The sequence below is a fragment of the Molossus molossus genome, unplaced genomic scaffold, assembly GCF_014108415.1.
Source record: "Molossus molossus isolate mMolMol1 unplaced genomic scaffold, mMolMol1.p scaffold_m16_p_18, whole genome shotgun sequence".
NCBI lineage: Eukaryota > Metazoa > Chordata > Mammalia > Chiroptera > Molossidae > Molossus > Molossus molossus.
The window spans coordinates 58,356,687-58,377,779 of record NW_023425353.1 but is presented as its reverse complement, the minus strand read 5'-3'; the positions used below and the strand labels follow the sequence as shown (position 1 = coordinate 58,377,779).

Genomic DNA, 21,093 nt, shown 5'->3' with positions numbered 1-21,093 from the left:
GTTGTGCACACGTGTCAAAATACAAAGGTGTCAAGCCCCACTGGTGTGGCGCAGTGGTTGAGCGTCGACCCATGCACCAAAGAAGTCGTTGGTTTGATTCCCGGTCAGGGCACATGCCCAGGTTGTAGGCCCAATCCCCAGTGGGGGGCATGCAGGAGGTGGCCAATCGATGTTCTCTCTCATCGATGTTTCTATCTCTCTCTCCTTCTCCCTTCCTTTCTCTCTAAAATCAATAAAGAAAAAAGATTTATAAAAATATATATATAATAAAAAAAAATACAAAGGTGTCAAAAATAGTGTCTACTTTTCCAAGAAACTAGAGGAAAACTCCCATGGGCGGATTTCAGATTGCCTTCTTTTTCTGAGTTCTCGTTAGAATTGCCGCGGGCAAGGGAATGGATTTCGGAACTGTTTCTTACTGGGCATTAAAGGCGGGAAGTTCCCCAATTTTGAAAGCCTCAATTTATGGCAGAATATGGGCTTCTTTCTTTCCGAAATAGTCACGTTCTTGGCAAGGTCCCACGCATTCGTGGCTGTTCGGGTCAGAGGGCTCCCCTGCGCCCGTCCCGTCCCTACCTGAGCAGGCGCATGCCGGCCGTGGCGCCCAGGTAAATGTGCGTGGATCCGTGCAGGTGGGCTGGAATCTGCTCCTTCACCCTCTGCATGCAATCCTCAAAGGCTCTGGGGGCCTCCTGGGGGTTTTGCCCATAGCTGGAGATCCCAGAGCCTAAAGACGAAGCATCAGCCCTGCTTAGCACCCCAGGAACCACCAAGAGCAGTACAACTTTTGAATAAAAAAGACAATCAGCTTTGGAAATGAATAGGTTTTAGTAGGGGGCTGAAACGTGGGTGTACTAGGTGCCATGTGGTCACTCTGATGGGTCAACTCTCAAAATATAGAAGGAAGGATTTACAGAAGTTAAAAAAAAAAAAGGAAAGAAAATGAGCCAGGGTAAAAAAATAAACCTGCTTTAAAAGTTCTTGAATTGGCCCTGGCCGGTTTGGCTCAGTAGTTAGAGCATCGGCTCGTGGACCACAGGGTCCCGCATTCGGTTCCCACTAAGGACACTTACCTCAGTTGCAGTTTGTCCCTGGCCCAGTTGGGGTCATGTGGGTGGCAACCACTCGATGTTTCTCTCTCTCTCTTCCTCCTTTTCTCCCTCCCACTCTATCTGAAGATAAATGCAAAAGTGTCCTCGGGTGAGGATTAAAAACAAAAACAAAAGTTCCTGAATTGGTAAAGGGGTCAAATACATGGTACGTGGTCACAGAAGGGAACCAGACTTCGGGTGGTGAGCATTCAGTAGAGGACACAGATGGCACATTAAATTGTTTACACCTGAAACTTCTATAATGTCAGTAACAATGTTACCTCAATAAATGTAATTAAAAAGACACCCCGCCTCGCCTTCTAGAGAGCCTCAGTCTATCTTTATGCAAATAGCATGCTGCCCTAATAGCTCTACCAAAGAAGCTCTCACTTTGGAAATGTCAAATACAAATAAAAGTAGGGAGTATCACGTAATGAACCCATGCACCCAGCTTCAACAGTGATCACCTCTTACTTCATCTCCCCCACTCCCTCCTCACAAAGCAAACTGCAGACATGGCATCCTTTCATTCCATAAATATTTAAGCATGTATCACTAAAAGACAAGAATTCTCTTAAAGAAGCATAACCACTATCCCATTATTAGACCTATAAAATTTTTTAAATGATTCTTTAATATATAGTCAACCATCTAGATAAGGTTTACATTTCCTCCTTGGTCCTATTTTTTTTTTCTCTCCTTCCCCTACCCCCACCCCTCTCCTTCTCTCTAGTTTATTTGAATTCGAGTCTAAATAAATTCCATCCATTGCAATTGGTTGATATCTCTCTTAAGTCTCTTTTAATCTATAGGTTGTGCCCTCTCTTTCTATTTTTTCCTTGTAATTCATTTTTTTTTCTTCCTGTAGTTTCCCACGGCCTAGAATTTCCTGATGGAATCCCCATGGTTCACTGAACATGTTATTTGGTCCTGGTTTTTCCCATCAACTGGTAACTGAAAGTTGAGGCTTCATCAGATTCAGGTTTGAACTGTCTTCAGCGATAATTCACAGGGATTAGTGTGTACGTCCAGTAGGAGGCACGAGTGAGCGTCTAGCTTTTGGTGTGGGCATCGGTGATCATTGCTGAGATCCACCCGTTCATCAGGGCCAATGCAATGGTGATATTTTATTTCCACCATTCTTGCTTCATTTTCTACCTAAAATGCTGTAATCAGGGAAGAGCTTCCTCATCATTAACTAGCTGGTTACCCAAAAGTGCAGCTTGCTCAGGGAAGAAGTGCTTGATTCTGTCCCTTTATTTACCAGCTTAAAAATATAGATGGCACCCTCAATATCTTTCTAATTTAACCAAAGAGGGATTTCGTTTGTTTGTTTTGTATCTTAGGGGCATATACATTTACAGATATATTTGCTGTGTTTCAAGTCATTGCAACAATTATTCTTACTGAACTTTCTTCAGTTGGCCCTGAGTCCTTGGAGATTTTCTTTGCTTTCTGATATGATAAGATGTATCAATGACCTTATATACTTCCTGCCCCAGGCCAGGACTCAGCCATTCCTCCAAGAAGCCCTGGTTTCTTTTATTGGGTAATGGTATTTAGCACCCCAAATTTGGAAGCTATGGTGCTCACTGTACGTTTTTTCAGAGGACAGACCTAGGGAAAACTTTATTTCAGGAGAAAAAAAAATATCATGAATTCTTATTGGTGCTTCTGATTCAAAACTACAGGTTTTTACTGAAATTCTTTGATTTTACATGTTCATCTTTTTTTCTTTCTGATACAAATCTTGTTTTCCAGCACTCCAACTGAGTAACTCATTGGCTGTATTTCACAATCCACACACAGAGTCTCAGTATGATAACACCAGCACTACCACCAGCTGTACGATGATGGAAAACAGTTTAAGATGTTTTGTAAAGTTCCTTCTGTCCTCAGAGTATATCTCATTAGGCACGTACAGTGTCCAGAAATAAAGCTTTTCTTAAAATACACTCTTTGCCTGCCTACTGGCCATGGCTGCCTTCACGTTCAAGTGCAGAGGTGAACAGTTCTGTCAGGGACCATGTGGCTGGCCGACAAGTGAAAAATAGTTATCGTCCAGCTCTTCACAGAGCGTGTGCCAGCCCTGACTTCGATGTTTCACAGGTACCTCCGACTCTCTGTGTGCAAACCCAAATCCTGAACTCCTGCCACGTCCCCAGCTGATGGCACCCAGGTGCTCCCGTGCTCAGGAAATGGCGCCATCACCTGCAGTGACCCAGGTCAGAATGATGCTCAGGCACCGTCAACCTGGGTGCCTCCCAGCGAACCTATCGTTAAGTCTTGTTGGCTCTCCAATCTGAGCACATCTCACCCCATCTCCCAGAACATTCTAGATCAGAGTTTCTCAGTCTCAGCACTGCTGACATTTGGGGCGGGATGATTGTTGGTTGCAGGAGGCCCTCCCGAGAGCTGTGCGGTGTTCAGCTGCACCTCCATCCTCTACCGCTAGGTGCCAGCAGCACCCCCAACCTCAGCTGGGACCATCAAAACTGTCCCCTGACGTTTCCAAATGCTTCTTGGGGGATAGGGGATGGGAGGAGGGCAAAACCACCCCACGTTGACAGGCACCTTTCTAGGCCAGACCATCAGAACATCGTGTGACGCCTGCCGTGTTCCGATAGCCCTGATCTCGCTGCTTCTAATCTTAGCCTGTCACTACCTGTCCCATATCAACAGAGGCATCTGTTAAAATGGTAAATCATCGCGTGTGAGTTCCCTGATCAGAATCTCCTAGTGGCTTCTCAGTATAGTTTGCAGAGACTTCATCTGAGTAAAAGTCAAAGGCCTACTGTGCCTCAAGCCTTCCAAGAACTGGCCTGGCGACAGGTTTGGTCTCAGTTCTCCTCTTCCTTCCTCTTCCTCATCCTGCCCCAGCCACGCCGGCACCTTCGCTGCTCCTAGACAACGCCGAGCAGTCCACCCTCCGCCTCAGTGCGTTCTTACCTCAAAAGCTTGCATGGCTCACTCTCTCGTCTCACTTTTGTCTCTGCTTAACCATCACCTTCTTTGTTCCTCCCCGAAGACCAGGTCTGAAATAGCATAATCACTCTAGCCACCTGCTGGCTTGGTTTCTCTTCACAGAACGTCTCCCCGATACATTATATCTCTGTTTACTTATCAGCCACCTCTTTCATTGGAATGTACATTCTGTAACAGCAGACGCTGTATATTGTGTTTATTTTGGAATTCCTAGTCTCAAGAAATGTTACTGGCAAACAGCAGGCACCCAGTAAATATTAAATATAAGAATGGACAAATGGTCCTGGCTGGTTTGGCTCAGCGGTTAGAGCGTCGGCCTGCGGTCCAGAGAGACCCGGGTTCGGTTCCCGCCAAGGGCACATACCTCAGTTGCAGTTTGTCCCTGGCCCTGGTTGGTTGTGCGGGTGGCAGCCACTTGATGTGTCCCTTTCACGTCAATGTTTCTCTCTCTCTTTCCCACTCTATCTGAACAAAAAATGGAAAAATGTCCTCGAGTGAGGATAAAAAAAAAAAAAGAAGAAGAAGAAGAATGGACAAATGATTCAATGAATGAATGAGATTTTCAAACCAGCATGCGACTCTACAGCAAGGGATCATGTATTCGCAGCTGGAGCAAATCAAATGTGTTCTGCCAGAGCTGCGCAGGGACCGATCAGGAGCCTTCTAGAACATCAACACTTGGAGCATCTGAGCATGTCATCAGAGGGCCTATATGCATAAGGTAGGTCCCTTAGCCTCCTAGGGGGAAAAGGAGATTGGGCTCATAGGCTGTTGGGATACTGGGATTCTCAACCCCAAGAACAGAGAGTTAAAACTACTATTCCAATCTGAGAACAGAGGGCTGGGCAGACGACACAAAACTTACTCTAGTTGGGACAGCAGCATAAGACATGTGCCCGAGCAAAGGGTGCTTTCAACACTGTAGTGGCCTGGTCCCTGAAGCAACTCTTGAAGATATTTCAATAGAGGAGAGGCCTCCAGTGGAGTTTAACGGATTTATTTTAAAAATACGTTTTTGATTTTTGGAGAGAGAAAGGAAGGGAGAGGGAAAGAGATAGAAACATCAATGAGATCAAGCCAGCAACCCGGGCATGTGCCCTGACCAGGAATCAAACCTGCTACCTCTTGGTGCATGGGTCAATGCTCAACCACTGAGCCACACTGGCCGGGCTAAAGGATTTTAAAGCACTGGTGTAAAGGGAGGTCGTGATGTTCCTGTGGGAAGAGGCAGCAGAGGCCTGGGCGCCACACTCTGCAAAATAGAGGAGGGGGGCCAAGGAGCTGGTCCCCTCCAGGGAATGGCTTTCTACAAGCAGCCAGGGCCCCAGACAGCAGCCTGGGAACCAGCACCCAGTGAACTCCTGGAAAAGAACAGCATCTGAGGACTCATACTTGCCAGGGAGCCCCTGAGAAATAAATGTCTGAGAGCCTAGGCATCTGGGAAACACAGCTAGGCAAGGGAGCATCCACCACCTACTCGAGTTGGCTAAGAAGAGGGAGTCCCAGGAAAATTTGCAGTTGGGAAACCAGAAACCCAAATTATCCTTGAGAAGCAACATGTCCTCGAGAGGATGACACTTAGCCAAACTTCGACTCTGTAATTAAGCTTTTGCTTGTGGTTCTTCGGTCACTCGGGGTATATATGGATCACTGAGGCTACTGTGATCAAAGAGAGAAGATCCATTTATGGATGTGGTATAGGCTCCGTGACCCTGCTCCTTCCCTAAATCCCATCCTGGGTGGGCCAAGGGCCCCTGCCCGAGAGACTGCCTGTGTTCCCTCCCATGACAATCTTACATCTCCTACAAGCCAGAGACATCGGGGCTGACTTGGCTGAATCGCTTTCCTGAGTCTGAACAGATCTTGCAACTATGGGACAGAGGAACCTTTGGCAAGAAAATTCACCAGGAGCCGTCAAGTACGGTGCCCCATGAACAATAACAGCTAACACTTACTGAGTGCTTGCTGAATGCCTCTTTTACATCTGTCATGTCGTTTGATCTTCAAATCTTTCCCATGGGGGAGGCTTCACTATTATTATGCTTTGTATTTTAGAGATGAGGAGGTCAAGATGCAGAGAGGTTAGATAACTTCCCAGAGCTCACACAGTAGGGATGAGGTGAAGTCTTAACCGCTATTCTACACTACCCTCCCTTCTTGAAACGGGTGGTCTCTCCTTTCTAAACGAGCATCCTGGTGCCTTCTTTCAAGCCTGGAGGTGAGGAACAGCTCAGACATAGAGGGGTGGGCACATCCGGCCCGCGGGCTGAATACGCCCCTTGAGATCAACACCAGCTCACATCACGCGCCTCACCAAATTAGCCTGACCAAATACAGCAGGCTAATTTTTAAATTGATAATTTTGTATGGCCCGCGGATGATGTTATAAATATCCAAATGGCCCTTGGCAGAAAAAAGGTTCCCCACCCCTGCCAGGAGAACAGAGATGGGATTTCTGGCTAAGGTCAGGGCAAGGCTACTGCTGCCTGTGTTTTGTGGACAAGCGGTACTCAGAACACATCCAAGTCCTCGTGATGAGCCCAGAGAGACGCCACGTAGAAGCTCTTCGCATAAAGGCCTACTGTCCCAGCCCTCAAGCGGCTTCAGGGTTCGCCTCAGCTACAGAGAGCTGCCTTGCTCAAAGTCTTGCTCTCTCCGGGGTGGCAACATCCAAATGAACATAAACATGAGAGGAGGTGCCAGGGTATGGCAACCCAGCCATTTCAGGCCATTTCAACTAAGGCAGGCGAACTCTGATGGGCTGAAGCTTTGCCAGGCCTGCGCTGAAGTTTGTCATCTCTTCTGTCTAATCCTCCTTCTTATCCCCTCCTTCGACAGGTATGGATCTCTAGTAACCACCTGGCATCCCGAACCCGGCTTCTAGAAAACCGAACTGGAACACCTACGCATCAGGGCTCCAGGATGCTCTCCGTCGGAGGCAGGTGATCAGAGTCCACCTGGTCTTCAAAAGAAGACTTCTGGGGAGGCTGCTTCTGCCCCGCAGCTTGTTTGATGCCATGCCCCCCAGGACACCGCATGAGCAGCCCCTTGAGAGAAATGAGGGAGAGACTTGGTGCTAGGAGGACTAGTCCGGAGGTTGTAACCTGCTGTCCTCTGAGTTATCTGTCATCCATACAGGACAAAATGACTGGGAAGCTCCAGGCCACCCCGAAGACCAGAGTGCGCTCCAGTGACTGTTTTTTAAAAAGGCTCACACAGACGCACACTCATTGACTGGGCTCGGCTACAGATTTCATTGTTAAAGGCAAATTTATAAAACTTCTGATGAAAGAATACCTTTATGACCACAGGGCAGGGAAGAATTTCTTAAATAAAATATCCCAAAGAGAAAACCATAAAGAAGGTTGATAATTGCACCTACATAAAAATGAAGAATTTCTACTCATCCAAAGACATCATGAAGAGACTAAAAAGGCAAACCATAAACTGTGAGATAATATTAGCAAAAATATTATCCACCACCAGGAAACATTCCTATTCAGAATATGTATAAAGAATTTCAATGAATCAATAAGAAAAAGAAAAAGCCATGAACAGGCATTTCACAGAAAACAGAAACGGTCATAAATATATGAAAAGATTCTCAACCTTATTGATAACCAGGGAGATACAGATGTCCAACAACAGGAAAAAATGAATGAGCCACTGCTACTCGTATCAATATAGATGAATCTTAAAACCCAATGTTAGTGAACAAAGCAAATTACAGAAGAATAAATGTTTGATTCCATCTAAATAAATATGCGTTTCATTCCATTTTTCAAAAACAGAAAAAACTAAATCCATAAGGACAAAACTATACAGAATAGCAAGGAAACAGTGAATATAAAATTCAGGCTATGTTAGTGGGGACAGGGAGTTGTGTGGAGGGTCATTAAACATGCTGATAACGTGCTATTCCAGGGGTCGGCAGCTCCTGGCCAAATCAAGTTCATCATCTTTTTTTATGTGCAGCCTGTGAGCTAAGATAGATTTTTCATTTTACTTTTTTTTTTTTTATCCTCACCGGAGGACATTTTTGTATTTATCTTCAGATAGAGCAGGAGGGAGAGAGGGAGGAAGAGAGAGAGTGAAACATGGATGTGAGAGAGACACATTGAGTGGCTGCCACCCACACGACCCCAAACGGGGCCAGGGACAAACTGCAACTGAGGCACATGCCCTTAGCGGGAACCGAACCCGGGACTCTCTGGTCTGCAGGCCAACGCTCTAACCGCTGAGCCAAACCAGCCAGGGCACATTTTACATTTTAAAATGGTGGGCCGAGGAATTGAAAGAATAAACAGTTTCTTGTGACTTGTGACAATTCTATGAAATTCCGACTTTCAGGGTCTATAAATAAAGCTTTTCTGGAACAGAGCCATGCCTGTTTGTTTCTGCCCCCCCTCCCCCACCCACATACACCTGTTGGAAGACACCTGTGAGTCTCTCGTGTTTCTGCACGTTTGATGAGCGCAGGCACTGATTGCCTTTGTTCTAGACTGTTTTCTCAAGGATGTTTGCAAACAGGCCCAGAAGACAGAGATAGGCTGCAACCCAGAGCAAAAGGCAGGCGAGCTCAGGGCCCTTTATAAATGTTTCAGACTCACCAGTCTCAGGTTTCTCTTCTGTAATACAGCGAGCACCATGTAAGCAGATACTGCCTGGCCCTCTTTAGATCGTCCTCCGAGAACCAGCGTAAGAAAACTAGCTGATACTCTGGCTACTGCTATTGAATAATAAACCACCCTTGATTCGTGACCCAGGAATCTCGTGGCTTCCACCAACATCCATGAAAGTGGCAGGGTAAAATCTCAGCCCAGTCATAGTTCTTCACATTCATAGCTCTTTGTTCTACAGAAGAGAAAACTGTGGCTCACAGAGGGCAGTGACTGACCCAAGGTCACTGTTTCTGATGAGCAGCAGCACCAGCAGAAGACCTCGTATTTTCCTGACACCCAGTCCAGGCAGCTTCTCAGAACCCTCCAGGCCTTCAGGGACATAGGACTCCACCTTGCTTCCCTTTGGGCCTCCCAGACCCACCTTGGGCCTTACCTTTCACACTACATTTGCAGGTTTGGCTGACCACTCCGGTATTATTCTCCTTTTCTGCTGGCCACTGATACACGTAGACTGTGGTTCTGGAAGACCCGGCATCGAGCACAATTCCATACTGAATAAAAGGGGGAAAGGGAGGGTCAGAAATGGGCTGTACCTCTCTGAGACTCCTTTCCCCAGTGGGCCACTGAGAACCCCAAACTCCCTCAAGAGCTTAATCCACACTGTTTCACTTAGGTAAGGGCTGATCAAGAAGAAACTATTTTCTCCAAACCAATGTTGTCTCCTTGGACAGTGGGGACAGGGGCGGGGGTGGTAGGGCAGGTGTTCTAGGGCATGGTTCTCAGCCTTGTCACACCTGAGCATCACTGCAGGAGCTCCGGAAACTCCCAATGCCAAGGCTGCGCCCCAGACCCATTCGATCAGAACCTCTGGGAGTGGACCCGGGCAGCAAGTTTTTAAAGCTCCCTTGGTGATTCCAATATGCAGCCAAGGTTGAAACTTAGTACTCCAAGGACTTTGCATACAGGGACAGGTCTCTGATTCCCCTTCATCCAGACCACTGAGGTGGGGGACAGAAGCCACCTGGGTCTCAGGAGGGGAATGAATAGTCACCTGCTGCCCTCTATTCTCCAAACTTCCAGGCCTAGCACCCTGGGAATAAACAACCAAAAGGAAACTACAGGTGGGAAGTTCTCGCAAGGGAGACACATTAATATCTGCATCCGCCCTCAGAATGAAAGTATTCATGTTTTTTTCTTTTTTCAATTAAATTTATTGGGGTGACATTGGTTAATAAAATTATATGGGTTTCCAGTGAACCATTTTATAATACATCCAATAATACAAAGTATTCATGATTAAGGAGGGGAAAACCAAAATACAAAATAATCTTGACATATTGTCCCACTTTGGTAACAAATGGACAGAAAGGTGTCGCCAGGGCAGAGCCAGGACCGGCCTCCTTCCTGCCAGGGAGGAAGTCAAAGGTGGGTTCTGGAAGCAGGCTGACTCGGATGGAGTCTCACCTTTATGACCCTGGGTTAGCGCCTAACCTCTCTGCAAACAACTTCCTTTCAGAGGTAAATAGGAGACCACAGTCCTGATGCTTAGTGGCTGCTCAATAAATACATGCTATTATCACATATAGAAAAACCAGTAAAGCAAAAGAAACAAAATTACAAAGCAAAACAAAAAGAAAAAGAAGTAAATAACATCCCTCAAATCTGACTATTGTTTTAACACTTTGTTATATATTTTTCCTAATGGTGTTCTGTGCATACAGCTACCTATATACATATGTATTTAGATATATGTTTTTGTAAAATATGTTTTTATTGATTTTTAAATAGACAGGAAGGGAGAAGGAGAAAGAGATACAAACATGGATGAGAGAGAAACATCAATTCGATCCGCTGCCTCCTGCATGCCCCCCACTGGGGATCGAGCCTGCAACCCTGGCATGTGCCCTGACTGGGAATCGAACTGGTGACCTCTTGGTGCATGGGATGATGCCCAACCCACTGAGCCACACTGGCCAGGCTAGACATACATTTTTAAAACAACACAGGAACATATTGTCCATAGTCTTTTCTGATGCTTTTTCCTTACAAAAAATTATATTATGGACATTTCCCCTGCCAAGTTTAGGCCAATATCACCATTTCAATACATTCATCACACCCACTGTGAAATTTACAGTAATTCATTTAATCAATTTCCTGATTCTAGACATTTAGGAGACTTCCAGCTTTCTACTAGCACACATTTTTGCTTCATTTGAAATGGAACCAAAAAAAAAAAAATGTTGCTCCAGCTCCTAAATCACAGCTTCTCCAGTATATGAGATAGAACATCCTGTGTTCATTGGTATTTGAACTTGGACAGCCTCTTAATCTTAGCCCTTCGGCCTGATGAATGTTGATCAGGAGTCTGATGTGACACCTTCCACAGAGAATAAGGGAGGCATTGTCTGCAATCCATTCCAGGCGGAGCTCACTGTGAGATTAGGGAGCTGGTCGAAACTGAGGGCAAGAAGGGAACGAGGCACCGGGGAGGTCTGAGCTCCCAGGACCAGTCTGCTTTCTTCCCCCCTCCAGCTGCCGACCCGATCGGCACCCCTGCACCGGCCCCTCCACACCTGCTGCTGACCCCTGAAATAGGAGGACAGAGAATAAGGAACAGTGACTCCAGAGGGTGCCTGTCTTTCCCCAAATCTCGATTCCAACCCCTCACAAAGCATGTGTTTGCCGTGTCTACGAAGCCCGGGGCTGCTGGCCAAGATCAGAGAGAAGGTCCATTCTCATTTGTAATCCAGTTGGGATCCGGTTCTCACCAGGGTGGGAGGCAGCCGGGGACTCCACTTGGGGAGCCTGGAGAGATGGCCACCACGCCCCCGTCCCGGCACCTGCCGATGTGCCAGACTTGAGGCCCAAGGCTGCTTCTGACATCACTGAGCTGCCCCCGCCAAGGTTCACTGACATTGTCAAAAGTGAAACAATGGGTCTTTGACCAATTTTCAGAGCTCATTGGCCTAGAGCAGTGGAGCCCGACGTGGTTCCATGGAGGGAGGGGGAAGGGAATGGATTTCCTTCAGTTCAGCTGGGTAGGTGATGTTGGGATGAGAAGCAGAAGTAACTCTCCGTCTAACGCAGTGACAGAGAACAGGGCGGGAATGTGGGACTGAAGACATACTCGATGGGCTAACCAAAGTGGAGAGTCTTCCCTGTGGACCCCATGGTCCAAAACAAGGACTGTGTGAGCTTCTAGCGAAAGCAAAAGCAGCCCTGGCCAGTGTGGCTCAGTTGGGTGGGCGTCGTCCCGTGCACTGGAAGGTTGCCAGTATAACTCTCGTCAGGGTACATGGCCTGGTTTGGGGCTCAATCCCTATTAGGGGGGTACAGGAGGCAGCAGATCAATGTTTTGCTCTCACATCGATGTTTCTCTCTCTCCCTCCCTCCTTCTCAAATATCAATTTAAAAATCTTTTTAAAAAAATCAAAACAAAGGTCATAAGATCAGCTTTCGTAGATTTATCAGTAGTAGTAGTATTATTAGCTTACTATTAGTACCATCATCATTACTATTACTATAATAGAATAGTAATAGTAATAAATACTTATTGAGTACTTAAAACATGCCAGGTGCTACACAACGTGCTTTAGCATTACTGTATTTATAATGTGAATGTTTTCATCATCCCCATTTGACAGATGGGGAAATTGAGGCTCCTAGAGGTCACTGCCCAAGGTCACAGACTTGATCAAACCTGGGTCTAACAGACTCTTAAACCTGCACTCACAAACCCCACGCGTTCACTGAGTTCCAAGGAAACCAAGGCTAACAGGGCGATGCTTAGTAAACACGGTGCCTGAGAGCCTGGCAGACTGACTTTGTTCAGACAGAAAGTTCCTCAAGGGCAAACTCCTGGTTAAGTGGGGTGCAGATCTGGCTGGAGAGGAGGTGCCCTGTTTGGAACAAGAAGCCAGGACTTTTTGGAAAGGAAGAAACCAGTTACTCAACTGTCATCCTCCAAGGGGAGAACCAGGCTGAGGAGCCCGGCTTAATGGGGGTAGAAAGGAATGGTTTCCACACAGACTGGCCCAGTGACTGTATAGTCACTGGGAGAGTGATGGGTCAGCATGGGAGAGTGACCTGAGCCAGGTCACAGCAGAAAAGTTGTGCCCTGGGAACCCTAGACCACGCGGGCCCTCCTTCTTCAACAGTGACATCACGCAGCGGCATTGGCAACGCGGTGAGGTATTGATCCCACCGGGCTGAGAAACCCCAGGGCGTCTGGACAGTTGTTGACGGAGGTGGGGACGTGAAGCCTCGGGAGGAAGGTACTGGACCAGATGCTAAAGCAAGCGGGGGGCTGAGTGCAAAGGAAGAGCGACGTGGTCGTGTTCACACTTCCAGCTGGTAGAGCAGGTGGGAGCAGAGGCGATGCAAAGGGCCCGGGGCATTCCGGGCCTTGGCTGAGTTCTCCTAGCTCTGCTCTTAAACTCAGACAGACCAAGGGTAGGCAAGCCAGCTCGGCTTTCATCGCCACACACCACGGCCTTCCACGAGGGTCCTGAGGAACGTTCCAGGGCCCCCAGACAGGCCACTTTGGAGATGGCCCCTCATAACCAGCTGTCAGGTACTCAAAAAAGAAAATGGGGCTCATGGTACAAAACAAACATGACAATTAAAAAGCTCTCATAGGGAAGGTGGGATGAGATACACCAAAGAACTTCTATGCACATATGCATAACCAATGGACACCGACACTACTGTGGGGAAGGCAGGGGGGCGGCGGGAGTGGGGAGGAGGGGGTCAGTGGGGAAAAATGGGGGACATCTGTGATACATTCAACAATAAAGATGAGTTTATAAAAAGCTCTCACATTCGGCCCTGGCCGGTTTGGCTCAGCGGTTAGAGCGTCCGCCTGTGGTCCGGAGAGACCCGGGTTCGGTTCCCGCTAAGGGCATGTACCTCGGTTGCAGTTTGTCCCCGGCCCTGGTTGGTCGTGCGGGTGGCAGCCACTCGATGTGTCCCTTTCACATCGATGTTTCCCTCTCTCTCTCTTCCTCTCTCTCCCTCCCACTCTGTCTGTACAAAAAATGGAAAAATGTCCTCGGATGAGGATTAAAAAAAAAAAAAAAAAAAAAAAAAAAAGCTCTCACATTCGGTCAACTTCACCCCACGCCAGCCCTCGCTGCCCAGCACACACTGTGAAAGGAGAGTGGTCTCCCAAAAACCGTACGTGGAATGTTCTTGTCCAGACGGCCATGCTTCTCCCGGTTCAAGGGGCCCAGGACGTCTGCCTTCCTCACATTAACCCACCCAGTGAGGCAGACGGGCCTTCTGAGCCCGTCTCAGTGGCATACAACTTCCTGTCCCCTGATACTGGGACGGGGCCTGGAGCAAGACTCTGCTGAGATTAAAAAGCGCCTCTCTGAGCCCTGGCCGGCAGCTCAGTTGGTTAGAGCGTCGTCCCCCTACGCCAAGGACAGGTGCTATCCCTGGTCAGGGCACACACAAGAATCAAGCAATGGATGCGTCAATAAGTGGAACAATGAACTGATGTCTCTCTCTCTCTCTCAAATCAATACACAGAGTAATTTATTTAACAAAAGCTCCTCCTTGAACTGAGTGCTGACTGGCGAGGGAGTCTCCTGGCCTTTTGCAGGCGGTGCTCGGGGCCAGTGCTCTTTCCTTCCTTCTATGCCCGTCCTGCTGCGTCCCATCTGCCTGATGCGGGAAGCTGCTTGCCCTTTCTGTTCTATTTCCTCCTCTGCAAACTGGGGTAATGAAAATTGTCTCTGCATGGAGAGTCACGGAGGGCTCCCTGCCCACGGTCCCGCAGACCTTGCCACTGTGATGTCCGACCACGCACTTTCCACCTGCCCGAAGGCTGCACTCACAATACGCGAGAGACTCAGTTAACACTCCCTGGGGCGCACGCAGCCTCTCCACCCAGGGCCTGGGACGTGGGTGTGTGAATACGCCCTTGAGCAGGGTAGCTGGGAGGCAGATGCCATACCCCCTCCCCCTCTGTCCAGGACAAGAGGACAACCGTGACCTGAATTCTGCACCCACTTCCCAGCATTCCCAGCAGGACTGAGCCCAGGCGCCCGCAGGGGTAACCCGCTGGCTATCGGGCCCTCCAGTGGCTGCCTTCCCTCCTGCCTCACTCCCCCTTCTCCTACCTGCGCCTCCTGGGCCTTCCCCAGATGATCTGTCTGCACTCATCTTAGGTTGGGCGAATCCACCTGAGACAGAAGCATGAAACATGGGCGGTCCCCTCCTTCAAAGTGCCCTCCATATGCCTCGGCATCTACTTTTCTCTACTCAGTTTACTCTTCCAATCTTCCTAACTCCTCCATGTCCCTCCAGCGTGAACAGAGAACTTACCTCTTACCTCCCAGATGAGTGGGAGCCAGCAGCTGGCAACCACCTTAACCAGCCCATCCTTCACTTTTGCAGGGCCTGAGGGACAATTTTACAGATGAAGGCTTTTGCCCTGCCCACCCCATCCAGCTGTCCTCCCCACCCCAGAAATTCCATGAAGTAGAACCTCCTGCACCTGTATACTGACTGTAGACGGCGGGACAGCTCAGACCCCACATCCATGCTCTGTCTGCACTCCCTGCAGACAGCTGCCCCTTTGTCACGCCTCAGACCAGTGGTATAGACCCCGGATTCTGAGGTCCCAGACACCACAGCATATTTTTAAAGAGGACGCATGGCTCTGGGTGGGCACAGTTTCTTGTGCTGCGGGGGACATAAACCTGGAGTGCAGCCAGAGCTGGTCCCTCTGAAATACGGGGCTCAGGGCAGGGGCCCCCGTTACAGGGTCTGAAGGTGGTTAGTAGTACCCCCAGTTCAACAAACACTCCTCCATCTGCACCCGGCCCTCCGCCTCCATCCCTGCAAAGGGAGACATGATCTCCTGTCCAGCACCTCCTCCTGAGTTCCCCACGCAGAACTCAGGACCAAGGAAGGTGTGAGGGTTAAGTGAGGTAATTCAGGGAACAGGAACCTGAAGTGCAGTAGAAAACGTGTGAGGAGATGGTACTGCTCTTAGCTGGGATCCTGATTTTGTAGATTTAGAAGGCAGTGCCTGCAGCTCAGGAAAACAACTGCTCAAACCTCAGCGAATGTCTTCGGATCACCAGAGGATTTGTTTCCCTCTCATTACTGCACAGTTACATAAGGCTTCTGTTTCTTTTTCATTCGTGTTCCTCATGAGGGCTGAGATTCTGAAGTTAAATGCCCTACAAAGGAACTACTGCCGTTACTGGGAGGAGGGCTGACTTTCATCCCAGGGAAAGCAGCCTCAGAACGGTAATCAAACTCACCCACAGAGCCAAGGCAGCGTTCGCTTCTTATTTTTAAAAACTTCTACTTCAAATATAGCCATCGAACAGTCACTGACAGCAAGAAGATGTAGAAAGGGCTCGTGAGGTCAAGTGTAAAAGCCAAATGAGACTCAAATAGCCCTGGCCGAGTAGCTCGGTTCGGTAGAGCATCATCCCGATACGCCAAGGTTGCGGGTTTGATCCCCAGTCAGGGCACATATAAGAATCAACCAATGGGTTCATGGGTAAGTGGAAGAACAAGTCAACCTCTCTCTCTCTCTCTCTCTCTCTCTCTCTCTCTCTCTCTCTCTCTCTCTCTCTCTCAAAATCAATAAATAAATGAAATTCAAATAACATAGTTGAACTTGGCCCCTATGTCTCTCCAGCTAAGAAGGCTTTTTACATTTTTAAAGAGTCAAGAAGACAAAAAACAAAAACAAACATATGTGTAACAGATACTATAAATGGCCCTAAAATATGTCCTATTCAGCCCTCGCAGAAAGTTTGCCGACCTCTCCCTGCAATGATGGAAGGACTCCGCCCTGCATGTGATGGTCTCCTAGGATCGCCGTCCACCGTCCTTACAACCCAGGCAGGACGGCTCACTGAAGAGGCCGTTTGGGGTTGGACTCGAGGGCAGGGAGAGGCCTCTGGAGCTGAGCATAAGGTTCTAAGTAATTTTTCAGGGAGGAAAAGTTAGAGAGAATCATGGCTCCTTTCTAGACCCAAATAAAGTTCAAGGAGATCTTTTCAAATCCTTGATTTTTTGGTTCATCCATAAGAGGAGCCCAGGTCTCCTGGTCTCCACTCATTGTCAGGGTTGGGTGCTCTGGGGAAACGAACAAGTTGGTAAACCTTTGGTAGCCATTTCTTATTGGCTACAAAGTCTAGCTCTGATCCCCATAGTCAGGAGTCAAAGCAAAACCACAGTCCTTGGAGAAGGTGCCACCACTATCAAACTGTAGCCTCGAACGTCACAAAGCCGGCATGTCCAGACCTCCTCCCTTGGGGCCCACGCTATCTTCCCAGGCTCCAGCTGGAGCTGGAGAAAAGGCTTTTCTTCTCCTCTAACTCAGGGCTTTAGAAAAACTGGAGTCAGCACATTTCTCCACTCAGGGCCAATCCCTTCACACTTACCTTCAGTCCTGGAAGGAGGACCTCCTTCTGGTGCATCTGGATGAGTGTGATGGCCACGAGCACCACAACGCTCAGAACCAAGACCACCAGGGCAATGATGGCTGGGGTGCGGGAGAGAGCCTTGAGGCCTAAAAGGGGAAGACCAGAAGATTCGTGAGGGGACGGGAGGAACAGACGCTCGCCTTCTTTGTAGAACGCAGGGCTGGGTGCATAACCGTGTGCATAACCGTGTGCATAAGTCACTTCCTCTGCTTAGTGAGACCCACACTTTCAAGGCAGAGAAGCAGCTGGGCTCTACTACCCATTTATCTTTCTTCTAGAGCATTGGTTCTCGACCTTCTTAATGCCGTGACCCTTCAACACTGTTCCTCATGCTGTGGTGACCCCCAACCATGAAATTATTTTTGTTGCTACTTCATAACTGTAATTTTGCTACTGTTATGTCTTAGGTGACCCCTGTGAAAGGGTCGTTTGACCCCCAGAGGGATCACGACCCACAGGTTGAGAACCACTGCAGAATGGACTAAAACCGTGTTTGTATGGTTTGAGTTTTCTGGTATTTAGTTTTATATACAGGATGTGTGTGTGTGTGTGTGTGTGTGTGTGTGCATTAGTTATATATATTTATATATTTATTAGTTTTATACAGTATTATATTCGTTTTTAGTTATGCATAGTTTAGTTTTCTAGTATTTCTCAAAGTATGTTATGCGTATTACTGGTTGTCCCTGAGGTGATTTACAATAACATTTGTTTCAATGTACATTAGAAAAATATGGGTTTTCTATTAAAGCAGGTAATTTTCACTTAAAAATAATCTCAAATAAAAATAGATTGATACTGTACTTCAGACATAATCAATGATTCACTGTGCGGTGTCTTCTTGTAGAGCAAATGATAACACGTCTAAATTTCTAAAGTAGTTGGGTTCCCAATAACTCACAGTGAAGGCACAAGGTCTCACCGACATCTTCACAAAGACTAACTAGACCCCAATCTGCATGTCCTGTCTAAAAGGGGTCATGTAATCGCTGGTATTTGTATTTTAATCATAACATGTAAACTATTATCTACCCACTTAGAAACAAAATAAATAAAACACACGGATATTCTTAGATTAAATATACAGACTCTGAATAAAGATCATTATATAATTCTACATACATATACATACTGTATAATAATATATAATGTACCATAATAAGCTATGTCTATTAAATTTAAACTAATGTTGCTTCACTGGATAATTACAAGCAGATATTTACTTGGGTCTTAACAAACCAGTGTGAGCTAATGGAAGTTTCTTTCTGCCCCCTGCTGTGCAGATGCTGCCACAGACACTTCCTGAAGTCAAAGGTGGTCACTTAACTCCCTAATTCCTCTACCTTGTCACTGGGAGTGAACCCTGACACTGCATCAATGGAAGGCAATGTGTCAACCTTTATTGACAATAACTGCAAATGGGTATACCATCTGACTTGGAAATTTATTTCACAGAATGAGTCCCAGGTGTGTAAGATGACACACAGTTACTCATAGCTGACTCCTTGGTATTAACAACTGAAGGGGGACCAACCACCATGGAGGTGACCTTCAGAGCCTCTGGAGGGGCCCTAGATCACTAACAAGACATAGCAGAGGTATAATCTGCCAGGTTAAACTTGTTCTGTGGGACGAATTAAACTAGTTAGTCTGTATGTGTGAAAATTTTCAAAGTGTTTTTGGGGAAAACCCAGAAATCAAAGTAAATCAGCTCCTTAGGTACAATTTCCCTTTCAAAGAAAAAGAAAAAAGATTGGTATAAATTGCCCCCACTATTCTAAAATCAAATCCTTTCGGAAGATAAGAAACCCAATTCAGGGGCACAGTGAAAGAACATCTGTCCACGGGGGGAGGTGGGTGACATGTACGCAGTGTCCAGACCACAGCCACACGCCGGCCTCCCAAGTCCTCTGTGCCTCAGCAGATTGTAGGTAAAAGCTGTGATTACCTTAAGCAAACACTTGCCCTGGCAGAAAACTCTATCACAAAGCAAAATGGACTAGACCAGGTCTCATTCATTTAGGGAACAGGGCCTAGAGCTGTGCTATCATTAGGGCGGGACAAACACTGTAATTACAAAGTGCCTACCGGAGCCTTCCGGGCTTTCACAGGAGCAACTGGAAAAAGTGCTCCAGAGGCAGGCAGGACAAGCTTGGAAATGTGTGTGTGTGCGTGCATGTGTGTGTGTGTGAATTCTGCACACTGCCTGAGGTATCAGTGGGAACAATGCTGACCCATGGTGGGGGTTGGGGGGCGCTGTAGGCGCTGTGCCAGACACCGCGCTTGAATGGAAACAGAGAAAAGATCCGAGTGCTTTCAAGTTCATCACAAAATCAACAATATTCTAAAGCAAACCTTACACACACAGTGGGGTAAGGGAAACCACAAGGGCCAAATTAATGGATTATGCAAACCGGAAAAACCATTTAATCGAAACATGCATGTTAGTCCTTGTTTTGTGCAGCGTGGATGAAAAGCATTACTTTTATATGAGGAATGCCTGTGGTGTAAGCGCGGTGAGCGAGCGAGTATGGAACTACAGAGGTTAAACAGTCATGTGCAGGGGACTGGGATGAGAAACCTGAGCTGAAGCTGGGATTCTCCTGTGATTTGAGAAAACCACGCTGGTGGCCTGCTGAGATACTAACCTGCTTGCTCACAAGGTTGGCGGGTCAGCACGGTGAACATCGTTTCTCCCAGCTGCAGGTGAGAGAACACGGAATAACAATGAGTCCATGGCCCTGGCTTAAGTTCGAAACCCGTGCACGCTGTTAAAACACAGACCCGCTTCCTCCCAATCAAAAGCTCACCGCGGGGATAAGGGGAAGGGGGTGAACCTAGAACTTCAGAGACGGACCCAAAGCCGGGGCTGAAATTCCTGCGTCACCTCCCCACATGCAAGGAAAAGGGGAAAGCGGGTTTGCTGAAATTTTGAATTGGAAAAAAGGAAAATCAGAAATAAGCATCTTCTCCTGCAAAATTTTCCACCTGTACGTAGCACCCCGGGCAGAACAAATGCTCCAGCCTCTATTTAAAACACGCTCAGCGCCGAGGCAGGGCTTTCTCCAAAGCACACCAGCAAAGACGGCTCGTGGGTGGCCGTGGCCCGGAGCCTGGGGTCGTCCTTGCAAGACCCAGAAGGGTATCTTTAGCTCCTGGCTGGAAACAATCGCCAGCGCCCCAGGATCCGGGAGGCCCCAGTCCCCACGCAGCCAAAGGCATCCAAGCGCCCAGCGCATCCCCAGACCCGCAGAGGCGCTCGGTAAAGACGCGTGACCTCCCCGGGCTTGGCAGGGATCACCTCCCCATCGCCGAGGATTTGGGGTTCGCGTCCCTCCGTCCCCCATTCCGGCCCTCTGTGGAATCCGATTACGTTTCCTTCCCTCCCAGCTCTCAACCTCACGAAGCTTCCCGCTCCTTGCTCAGTGAGTCGGAAGCGGGGTTCTGGGTACTCACCTGCGAGCGGATGATCCAAGAAAGGCGACCAGAGCTGCTGCAGTGGCAGCCCGGTGGCGTGTGCGGGAGGTTTCTGCGGAGGCGGAGGCGCCAGGGAGGCGGGGCGGCGGGGAGGGGCGGGGCAGCGGGGCCGAGGACCGCCCCCCCTGGGTTCAGGGCTGAGCACCTCTTCACCTTCCGTCTGTAGCTCACTCCATCACCTTAACCCCAAGTAGCAGGGGGTGGGGCTTGCGAGGCTTCGCGGGGTGGGGGGATGGGAGGCCTAATCCTGCGGGGCCTACACTGGGGAAGTGCGGGAGTGTCCACTGCCTGCTTCCCTTCCCTCTGTCAAGGGCAAGAACCTTTTTATTGCTCTTCTGGTTTCCTCCACCTTCACCCCACGCCTAAGTGGAAGGGCTGTGGGGGCAGGGCAGAGCAGAGCCAGGAGACTGTAGGGGTGCACAGGGGGCCCAGTGCCCCAACTTTCGGAGAAGTGGAAGC

At 48.3% G+C, this 21,093-nt stretch overlaps 1 protein-coding gene across 1 annotated transcript in view; it reads right to left on the bottom strand.

The window, feature by feature from the left end:
• Positions 1-20,668, bottom strand: part of ENTPD3 (ectonucleoside triphosphate diphosphohydrolase 3) — a 33,649-nt gene extending 12,981 nt beyond the window's left edge. Inside the window, exons 1-5 of the mRNA XM_036266888.1 lie at positions 20,614-20,668; positions 19,806-19,857; positions 17,116-17,243; positions 9,132-9,249; positions 577-727 (exon numbers count right to left, since the gene is read on the bottom strand). Of these exons, the coding sequence (XP_036122781.1) occupies positions 577-727; positions 9,132-9,249; positions 17,116-17,243; positions 19,806-19,845 (437 nt within the window). The 5' untranslated portion in view covers positions 19,846-19,857; positions 20,614-20,668. The remainder of the gene's footprint in view (positions 1-576; positions 728-9,131; positions 9,250-17,115; positions 17,244-19,805; positions 19,858-20,613) is intronic.
• Between the last annotated feature and the right edge of the window lie 425 nt (positions 20,669-21,093).